The 11,973-nt window shown below is 38.8% G+C and overlaps 1 protein-coding gene across 1 annotated transcript in view; it reads right to left on the reverse strand.

The window, feature by feature from the left end:
* Window positions 1-10,969, reverse strand: part of vstm2lb (V-set and transmembrane domain containing 2 like b) — a 33,769-nt gene extending 22,800 nt beyond the window's left edge. Inside the window, exon 1 of the mRNA XM_077014328.1 lies at window positions 10,542-10,969. Coding sequence (XP_076870443.1) covers window positions 10,542-10,659 — 118 coding nt within the window. The 5' untranslated portion in view covers window positions 10,660-10,969. The remainder of the gene's footprint in view (window positions 1-10,541) is intronic.
* Between the last annotated feature and the right edge of the window lie 1,004 nt (window positions 10,970-11,973).

The following is an 11,973-nucleotide window of genomic DNA, read 5'->3' on the forward strand; positions in this document are numbered from 1 at the left end:
CCCGGGGGTGTGGGAGAGAGTGGATCCAGGAGTGAGTGTCTAACCCCGGGGTGTGGGAGAGAGTGGATCCAGGAGTGAGTCTCTAACTCCGGGGGTGGGAGAGAGAGTGGATCCAGGAGTGAGTCTCTAACTCCGGGGGTGTGGGAGAGAGTGGATCCATGAGTGAGTCTCTAACCCCGGGGGTGTGGGAGAGAGTGGGCATGCACATGCAAGCATGTTTCCAAACTATTTTCTCTCACACAGGGTATACTATGAAAACAATAAAAACTACAATGTACAATCAGAAGGGTGACCCGCAATTCTTTTTGCTGCATCTATTTGAACTGTACTAACTGATGCCAGTGCAGTACTGTGATAGCAGGCCCACAAAAATACCCACACACCCAAAAAAAGACGAGCCCCCACAGTGCCCAGACACCTGGCAGAGTCATAGCTGGACTTTTTCTGTCTGACTTCTTTCACTTGATCAGTGGCTGCCTCTGGGTAATAATTAATTGATTACAATCACAGCAGTGCTGCCATGAACCACAACAAGACAAACAAATCAACACTCCTCCTCCCCTTTTCCAGGAGGAGCAGGATAAATCAGGAATAAACATCCTAATTAGAGAAACAAAGAGTAGGAGAAACCAAAAAGTGTCTCTCTTGTGGCTACAGGGCTCCTTAATATGCATAGCTTCTCTCGATTCTTGATTAGAGTAATTATTACCTGCCCCCTAATGCCTACTAACATGCGGAGATATCAACCATTTGTTCACAGTGACTATATTCACACAGCAGGTTAATGCCACATTCACATTAACGGGCTCAAATCTGTTTTCTTTTTTTTTTGCTTTAATGTGACACGGATTTGAGATTTTCAGAGCTGTTTGGACACAAATCTGACTTATCTGACTTGGTTTGTCGGCATTTTACTAGTTGTCTGATCTGTTCAGACTAAAGTCGGCTATAAGTTACATTAAAAAGATATTGTGAACTGCCTAACAATAAGGCAATATGGCAACACGGTGGCTTGGTGGTTAGCATGCTTGCCTCTCAGCACTGGGGTCTTGGGTTCCCACAGTTCAAAGACATGGATGTTTGGTAAATTGGCAGTTCCTGACAAAATTCTTCCAGAGTATGTAAATGTGCCATATTTGTCAATTGTGATTTTTCACTGCAATCAAAATTTGTCCTCCGCTTTTTACCCATCTGTGCAGTTAGAACACACAAAACACACACACTAGTGATTACTAGGGGGCTGTGGTGCAAATATGCCCAGAGCGGTGGGCAGCCCTAGCCCAGCACCCCGGGAGTAGTTGGGGTTAGGTGCCTTGCTCAAGGGTACCTCAGTCATGGCCTCAGGCCTGGGAATCGAACCCACGACCCTCCGGTCACAAGACCAGTTCCCTACCACCAGACCATGACTGCCCAAAATCAATTTATTGTTGATGTGACTTCATGTACAATAAAAACAGTTGTCCGAGTGTCTATGCATAAATGTGTGTACTTGTATGCCCAGCAGTGTTGGGTAAGTTACTTTGAAAAAGTAATTAGTTACAGTTACAAGTTACCTTGTTTAAAATGTAATTGTAGTGTAACTTTTCTGATTACTTTTGAAAAGTAATGTAACTAATTACTTTTGGATTACTTTTTGATTACTTTAAGGTTTAAATGAGTATTGACCCATGATCAACATTTAATTTTTGAGAACTGACAGTGTGAAACTTAAGAGTACTAAGCTGAGAGGGCATTGCTGACAGGCAATCACAGGAGGTCCACAAGAAGAGATGCCTGCACCAGGCATGTAAGATTCTCAGACTACTGTCATCGGGCCATACTCTTCTGCTCCTCCCCCAGGCTCTACCATTTTCACAGTTTGCAGACTAACACAAGCAGGTTCAGAAACCACTTCTTTCCCACAGCGGTCACCTTATTGAACTCTTCCCAAAGACCATTCTTTCCTTCTCTATCCATACCTTACCATCCACACAAAATCTGAACAGTGTTCCTCTTCAATCCACGTTTGTATAGCCCTATCTACAGTGGTATAGGATAATCTGTATATTATCTGTATGATTCCATCTGTATTTATCACATTTATTTATACCATGCTATTTTTCTTTGCCCTGTGCATTGTACTGCCATAACTACATTACACACACATGCATTTCCCTAGGTAATTTATCTACTCTGCACATATTTATTAACCATATTTACTTACACTAGCTGTAAATAACTGCATTGTATCTCTAAATACTGCATTCTATAAAATCTGCATGTGTTGCACTTGATTAGATACCAAACTGCATTTCATTACTTCATACAAATTTAATTCAAATGTATTGCTTGTCGAACGGAAGGTCTAAGATAGGTCCAATGAAACCAATTGGGTAGGCTAGGTTGTGTCATAGACATCGACAAACGTTTTTCCAACACCAGTCATAAATACTCATTTGATACCGTCTGTCATTGTCTATAATAGTCATGTATGATTCCAACGAATGAATGAATGAATGTTCGATTTATATAGCGCCTGACAAGAAATGTCATACAGTTAAATATTAGTACAATTACAGAAGCCAAATGATCTGTTTTGTCTGTCCTTTAAAATTGATTTAAAATTCCCCAGAGTGATGAGAGAAGATAACTTTAATTCCTTCTGCAAGTTGTTCCAGGCGGAAGGGGCAGAATATTTAAAAGCCTTTTTACCCAGTTCTGTTCTGACCTTTGGGACCTGCATCAAAATGATGTCCTGAGAGCGCAGGAATTACATTTACACTTTTTAAAAAATTTTTTTAATTAAATTACGTAACGTCGTTACATGTAATTCGTTACTCCCCAACACTGATGCCCAGTGTATGTCTTCTCTCCCCTTCCTGCACCCCATTCAGTCCCCCAGGAGGCTGTGGATTCTGGTAGAGTATGCTGTGTCCAATTACCTGCTGCTTCTCATCAGTGTGTGCGATTGCTTGTGTAAGACTTGTACCTGTGTTAAAGTTGTAAAGTGACCTTGTGTATCTTGAAAGGTGCTATATATGTTGAACATTCATTCAATATGAATACATAAATTAATTAGATTTGGTCATAAAAATCAGATTTTGTTTACACATTTTGGTTTCATTAGACTAGTACGTGGATTGCAACCTCGTAACATTTTAGCCACATGCATTTACACTGGTCTGCGCTTAGTCACTTTGATTGCTATGTGGCATGTAATATGCAAATCAGGTCTTTGATACTTGATCCGATTCTTTCTATAGGCCAGAGCCGGAGTGGCTAATCGGGAGATTCGGGAGGATTCCCGATGGGCCGGCTCATGTCAGTCTCTAGTTTGGGCCGATTGGGAGGGAAAAATAATTTTGGGCCGGATTTGGACATGAAACTCCCGGGCTGAAAATGTGTCCCACTCCGGCCCTGCTATAGGCTGTTTGCATGTTATTCTGGACAGCACAGTCAGCCCAAATGGATAATTAGCATTTCAACCAGAGAGCAACTGTGTGTATCTTTCATGATCATGGGTTGTGTGTTGCGTTGTAGTGAACAGGGGTTTTGGTTGCTGAATGTGCAACTGGTTTTAGTGTAAATCACTTTGTCATTTAACAAGCTACCAACAATTATAGTTTCATTTATTGTTGATGTGATTAATTTGTAATTTGCTAAAAATGTGCATTGGAATAAATTTTTGCACAATTTAAATAAACATCTTTGCTACCTTCACATCCCCCCTACCCAGATAATGTTAGAGGAGAATGGGCAGAGTGGTCTGAACCAACAGGACGTTCTGGGTTACTCAAATGACCCAGTAACTGTAGTGAGCAAAAAAAAAAAAAAAAATCTTAGAAGGGTGATGGTCTACAACACCAGAAGAGCACATCAGGTTCCTCTCCTGTCAGCCCGGAGAAGGACTCTAAGACTATAGTGAGCAAAATTAACAATTAAAAACCATTTAGGAAAACATTCTTCTCTGAAGAATCTACTGTAGCATACAAGAATGAATTAAAAGTAAACAGGGTGGTGGTTAGGGAGGTAGTGTAATGGTGTGGAGAATGTTTTCTTGCCCATACTACCTCCAATATCACTCAAGAATGGTTTGAAAGTTGAATCTTTAACATTGCTTATGAACTTGATGAACCCTTTACACAGGAACAGAGATTTTGAGAGCAGATGAGGAACCTATGTCAGTATTAATATTGGGATCCTAAAACAATATACTGCCTGGCCAGCATTCACTCAAAATCACTGCAGCACATCCCAAACACTTCCAATGGGGTTCAGGTGTGGACTCTGTGGTGGCCAATTCATGTGTGAAAATGATTACTCATGCTCCCTGAACCACTCTGAGGCTGATTAATCCTGCAATATACCCCTGAAATCAAGGAAGACCACTGGTGGGATGACCTGGTCATTCAGTACATTCAGGTCCTCAGCGGATTCAATTTTATTGCCATAGATCAGGGATGTCAAAGTCAAATACACAGAGGGCCAAAAAATCTAATTTGCTACAAGCCGAGGGCCAGACTGGTTCAATGTTTATTAAAACATATTTAAATGTTTGCACATAGCCTATTGAACCAAGACCTAACACAGTGTATATTATTTAATGCTTAAATGAATAAAGCAATATTTTCTTATGGATCTGTCAGTAATTTCATGTAAAAACATTTTTCAACAAGCAAACAGATAAAAACAAACTTCCTTCAAAGAAAACAGTTCTCTTGTATTACGTTAACAAATACAAGCCTCTTGTAATTCCAGGAGGAAACATGAGAGAACGTGAAGACGTTAAGATTGGGCGTTTTGAAAATAAACAACCAGTAAATAATGTTAATAAAAAAGCGAATTATTTCAAATCATTTTGACGATATGTATACATATTTAACTTAATTAAGTTTAACTGGTGCGCGCAGTTACAAAATTCGAGAGGTGCATGACCTTGCGAATCGACAGCGTGCGACGCCCTCGCGCACAGGCGGAGCCACTGCGATTATGTCATTTTCACCGCGCAGACCCTCACCGTTTGTGTGCGCTGCAGTGACTTCGCGGGCTACCGTTGCATTGTGGGGAATGTAGTGTTTGTGCATGCAAAACACCATCGGGCGGCTGTGGCCTGCGGGCCGGTTCTAATAGTAATTAAATATCATCCAGGGGGCCATAGATAATCAATTCAGGGGGCCTTGACTTTGACATATGTGCCATAGAATAATGCTGAGCCTAGACCTGAAGAGTGGAAGCAATCCCAGATCATAACACCATCTCCAGAGCTTTGCACAGTGGGTGTTATGCATGATTGGTGCATAAATTCATATTCCTTTCTTAATCTTCCCTTCTTACCCTGATGTGTCCAATGCTCTGGAACTGGAAAAATCTGGACTCATTAGACCACATGACCTTTTTCCATTGTCTCAAAGTCCAATTCTTTATACTCGTTAGGAAATAGAATCCATTTTTACCATTGGCATCACTGACAACAACAGTTTTCTGGTGGTCACTAAAGACCCAATCATGCAAGTTCTCATCACCTTGAACACATGGAAATACTCTTCTACAATTTGACTGCACAAAGCATTTAAGTGATTTTAAAGATGTTTTCCGATTTAATCTCTTCGGAAGTTCATGGTTTACCACTATCTTACTAGGTTTTAATAATGCAACCCAATTGCAGGAATTTCAGCAATCTCCTTAGCTGTCCTCTTTACTTGATACTGACCAATAATTCCATCTTTCTGAAACACAGAAACATCTTCTCCATAACCACGGGATACGTCTTTCCACATGGCTGTTTAAGAAGTGAAAACAACAACAAGAAATGAAAATTAATCAGTTTGGGTTACCAGAGTGCTTGAAACATTTATTCTGATGAATCATAATGAAACTTACTACATTAATTATCCCATTAATGACACTTAGGTATTTGCTTATTTAAAGCCAAATGGTGATCTTTCCTTTGGCCAGGTAGTGTATATTGTGAGTGAAGAGTTTTATTGATCTGTCAAAAAGACAGATCAACCGAATTATATTACCATCATGTTCTTTGAACAATCCAGATACTAATCACATACATGAAGACATTTACAAAACTCATAGACTTGGTTACATACTGCACATTGCAATAATATTGCATTTTATAATAACGTTTTAAGAAGATAAACATTAGGCGAGTCCCAAAATATTCCATGAAAGTATTTTTGTGATAATCATCACACCAGAAAGTCCCTTATGATGTTTTTTGTTGAAGACAGATGTGTAGAAGAGGCATTCTGTTACGGGGGTTCTGGTACAACCGCTCAGTGTAACACGCTGCAACTAAAAATACAAATATTCTGATATCGCCACTTGTATGGAGATTAAATCAAACCATCAGAACATTCTCTACAGACCAGGCTCTGCATGACCGACATCTGTATTTGTGTGTATGCGTGTGCACTCTTCCAGATGATGGAGAGACACCACAAGAGACTAACTTATTTGTCAAAGCATGAGAAGTATAATGTAGCAGGGGGACTGGTAGGGGAAGCTCAGTGCAAAGGACCTGTCACTGATGGAACACGACCTCCATGCTGATTCAGCAAGGCCAGGGAGTAGCCCAGCTGGTGATGCCCACCAGGACGCTCCTTTCTGGGCTTGAGGGGTTGACAGACTCAGCCTGAACTTTGGAGCACCAGAAAGGCTGATTCCCTAGAGTCATAGACACCTGGCACTCTGTTCTACATAAGGGCAGTGCTCACTAGTGCTACGGCAATTCATCAAACCAAACCTTTCTGACCAGAGGGAGAAAGAAAGAGATGCAGAGAGTGTGAGCGAGAGAGTAAGAGTGAGCACCTCTGAGAATTAGGGAACTTCCATTATTTCTACTACCCTAACAGACAGCTAAAGGACTTCAGGTGCATTAGATGGACACATTTTTAAAAATGCAGAAAAAAACCCTACAGGACAGGATCATATATATAAAAAAAGATCCTTCTTTTTAGTTACTACCGTTAACCTAAATCCCCATTCAGTAACCTTTTTATTGAAATCCACTTACAAAAGTTACAATAAAATTCCTAACATAGGTAGTATCAGAGTAGTATCAGACTACAAGTATCAGACTACAATGTATAATAGCTCTACATTATTAATGTCGTGCACACATGGGGTAATACATTTGGCCAATACCATTTTTTTCTAAAATCCTTTTCTTTTGTAAATGTTTTAAGTTAATAATACAATTTTAACTTAAAATTAGAGATCAATAGTTTTTACTGCATGACTGTTCATTTTTTCCCTTTAGAAACCAGTGTGTGTACATTAGGACTTTCTGTCCCTAATGGAAAATAATGCAAACCTGCCTCATCAGTGCATAAGTGATAAAAAGCAGAGTCTACAAATAATGTAATACAAAAAAAACTGTGTTAGTTACCAAGAGTCAGAAAAGCACAGTTAAAACCCCTCAGTGCAAACACCAAATCATACATGCGCTGGGTTGGTTTTCTGTCAGTTATCCTAAAGACTTTGTGAATATTGATTGAATGGAAAACACCAAAACCACTGATGCCAATAATAATGCAGAGATTTATTTATTTTTTACCTTAAACAAATATTGAGGGAATAGTACATAGAGGTTTGGCATTTAATTTCTAAACTAAAGTACCTCACATATGCTTGACAAATCTGCTGATGCTGAGAAGTACAAGGTTCAGCTACGGTGCCTTATGGGAACTCTGGGGGGCATTTGCCTCCTTCCTGCCTTTAGAGTGATAATGAAGGGCTCTCCATTACCTCATTAGTCCACAGCAAGGAAGGGAACACTGCATATGCGGCCTTGTGCTATACTATTAAGGTGTGCTCAAATCTGCAATAACCTTGCAGGTTTACATAATGTAATCTTTTATTTCACAAACATTTAGGCTGATTATTTTATATTCAGTAAACACACACAAAAAACCTCCCACAAATTTAGTTCTTGTTCTTTGCATCTTGCCAGACCAGCATTTGGAGACCATGCTGCTTTTAACCCTCTGAGGAACAATCACATCAGTGTGATTGACTCTGGTCTCTGTGGGAGTACGATACCCTGCATTCTGATACTGACGTGATTAGCAATTGCAAAAAGAATAAAAAAGGTTAACAATGAACCTTTGTTATTGTTATTTTTAATTAATGACCCTTGAATTGTGCAAAAAAAAATAAATAAATTATAATAAAAATAAAAATAAACACCTCCACCAACAGCATGTAGAGAACTGTACTATTTAAACAAATTCAATTCTTAAAGGGTTAATGCACTCCCAGAGGTTAACTAGTTAATTTTACCATAACTATGAGGGTTACTAAGTTCTCCCCTACTTCACACTAATATTGAAGACATAACACTTGAAAAAAGAAACCATTTCAGACACCTGAACTAATTAAACATGTAGACCAGGGGTACTCAACTAAATTTATCCGCGGTCCAATTTTGGCAGATAGGAATGAGATTGGGTCCGGACAGGACTGCGTTCGGGTCCAGATCCGGACCGCGGTCCGCCAGTTGAGTACCTCTGATGTAGACAATTCTAATTAAAATATTAAAATTACGTCTACACTTTTAACATGCATGTTATGTATGACAGAGAGGGAAAGATGTGTGTCCAAGAAACAGACTCGGTACTTAAAGTGTTCATTTTTCCTCTATCTGTGATGTAGTTAAATGTATCTAAATGGGTCTAAGGTTTAAAACCATGGGGTGTGTAGTGAAGAAAACATGTAATTGGTTGAAGGTGAAAAAAAAAGATACTGCAGTGAGAATTACACATTAGGGGCCCATAATGTTTTATCATCAAGTAAAGATGAGTATCCATTTATCTTTACATCCACTTACTCAGTACGGCTGTGTCCATCCGTAATCCTGCATCTACCTTGCCTCGTTCAAGCAAGAATGTAATTGTCTTAAAACAGAAGGCAATAGTGATGCAGGTGCCAAGCACATATAATTTCTCATTAAAAGATATGAACCATTCAGTCAGACTTCACAGATTTGTTTCCTATTCCCGGGACTAGAGGCCTGAAGAGTAAGAGCACATGAAAATACCATTATTATTATTACTACTACTATTACTTTAGATCTGCAATATACCTCTCATTTCAAATTGGAGTTGCATTATTTGTATTTTTAATAGAAACGCAAGATTTGTAAATCTTAGCCCGATGTTAAATCCTGCTTGTGTAACCTATACGGCTGAAGTGATTCTAGATTTCTTGATTTCTGTCCTACATGAAGCTCTGGAGAGTCTTGGCTTTGCCACCTGATTTGCCCTTTGATCATGACTGTATTGATCCATGACTCTGCACGTGTTCTGCTGATTTATACCTGCTGGTCAATTAGGTGAACCATCACTGAAACAATATTAGTACTTAAGCCATCACAGCTGATAGAGGAGTACAGCAAATCCAAATACAGGCCTCCATAACACAGACCAGGTGGTGGTAGAGCTCTGTGGTAAGGGCAGATCTAGGAGGCTTCATATTGTATCAGCACAGATTAGACGACTTTGAACTGGGGTTTTGGTAGAAACATTTGCAGGAACCATTTAAGAGGTCAGTCTGAACAAAGTCTACTCAGACAAATCCAGTAAAACACACACACACAAAGTTTATCAGTGGATGTTGCTGCAGGCTATTCTTTTATAGACAAATGTTTTAATTAATTTTAATCTTGGGAGAATAATGTAGCAACGCAGTCCATCTGCTTGGTCACCAATTCACTAGAATGAGAGTAGGTCAGGTTAGGTTATTTTTGTTAATTTTCTGCATGTGCTCATGCATATAATTTTATATATATATATATATATATATATATATATATATATATATATATATATATATATATATATATATATATATATACACACACATACATACACATTATATATATATATATATATATATATATATATATACACACACACATACATACACATTATATATATATATATATATATATATACACACACACATACATACACATTATATATATACACATTATATATATATATATAATATATATATATATATATATATATATATATATATAGAGAGAGAGAGAGAGAGAGAGAGAGAGAGAGAGAGAGGAGAGAGAGAGAGAGAGAGAGAGAGAGAGAGAGAGAGAGAGAGAGAGAGAGAGAGAGAGATCTGCTTGTACATAGAAGCTGATGAAGAACCATCTTCTTTAACTCTCTGTACACCTTTAACTACAGTTCACTGCAGTAACTCCTTGGAATCTTTTTACTTTATATTACACAGATACACACAGAGCGAGAGATTTATATGTGTTTCCCTCAGTCAATGGATGATTGTCTTTATCATTAACCATAAGTAGGATACGCATGAAAACAACCAATGACACTCAAGCACGTCATACAACCCAAGTAGTGTGTTTCGTGATTTTAAAAGTTGAAAATAATCCTGACGTCTCCACCAACATTCAATTTACCAGCGTCGCGCCTTCGCGTCAAGTGTAATCCTTATTAATAGGAAAAGGAGACAAGCACTATCATACATTACTTAGTACATTCGAATGTAAAAAACCCCACACAGCTTACCATTGCCCGATCCGTGGTCGACCACATTAGTTAGTCCTTTCGCTTGGGAAGCGGCGTTTAGTTGAACGAAAAGTCCCATATAATGTGAAATCCACAGTAGCGCTCCGAACGGCTCCATTTCTTTTGATGGCTCTTCACCAAGAGTTGGGCTAGTTCAGGCACAACCCGCACATCAGGTGGCTTATATTTAAATGATATTCCGTTCAAACGCGCCGTCCTACACAGACACAACGATAATGCTTCGTGGAGAAAATGTCTAAGTATCGCCGAAAAGGTCGGAGTGGTACCTCTCGATTGACTTGCTAAAACACTTTCTCCGTTTCTTCTCGCCGCTTCGCTCGAGCGCCCACGAATTACCGAGCAGCGCTACTGTGGCGGAGGGAACAGCGACAAGAGGAGGAGTGTGTGGGCAGGACTCTGCTGTAGAATCAATTAGGCGGAGTGATACGAAATGGTAATTAATTCATTAAACATTTAAGGCACACTGAGACGCGGTCTTAAATTTCACCTGTAAAACGTCGGGGCCTTGATTAATTTGTCAAACAGACCGATGTGGGTTGAATAGATTACAATTATGATTCTGGAACAAATGCAATTATTTATCAAATGATCATTGGAATATTAATTAAATCAATTATATTGGATACATGAAGAGATATGAGGCGTTCAGGGGGCTTCATATTTTTCTATTGAAAGAAAGAAAGAGAGAGAGAGAGAGAGAGAGAGAGAGAGCAGGCTAATATTAGAGTTACAAAGGAACGACTTCTTAATTAAGTTTTAAGCAGTGCTTAAATAATTAATGCGGTCTCTTTTACAGACCATCTCTCCCGAATGAGTGCAACCTGCGTGACCCAAAAGTTGTATATCCATGGGTCATTTACCAAATCCACTGCTTTACTGTTTTTAAACAAACCAGGGCAGCGCTTGCACTTTTGAACACGTATCAGAAGACAACTTGAGCCATATGCAGAGAAAAAGTAAAGCAAGGCAATGCAGGTTTTTTTTTTTTCGTTTTACTATAAATGAGAATATAATATAAGAAGAGAATAGAAATGCTTTAAATTTGGATTTTAAATGAGCTACATCTGAGCCATGTCTAAGTTCTTTTGTAAGTTGTTTTCTGTTATGCATATTATAAGAGTTCAATACTGCTCTGTCATGTTTAGTCTGAATACCTGGCTCAATTAGCCATTTGTCCATGGATCTAAGAGACCTATGGGCTTTATATTCTTTAAGCATGTCAGAAATGTATGTTGGGCCTAATCCATTCAGTGATTTAGAGACTAGTAAGAGCACTTTAAAATCTATTTTGTAACTAACTTGACGGCATCATATGGATTTGGAGCTATGTTCTATGGTCATGATTAAAAACTCAAGCACCAATGTGAGTTGTAGCTGTTAAAGTAATTTGGGGAAGTTAAAGGAGCTATTA

The sequence above is a fragment of the Brachyhypopomus gauderio genome, chromosome 8 (genome assembly GCF_052324685.1).
Source record: "Brachyhypopomus gauderio isolate BG-103 chromosome 8, BGAUD_0.2, whole genome shotgun sequence".
NCBI classification, from domain to species: Eukaryota; Metazoa; Chordata; class Actinopteri; order Gymnotiformes; family Hypopomidae; genus Brachyhypopomus; species Brachyhypopomus gauderio.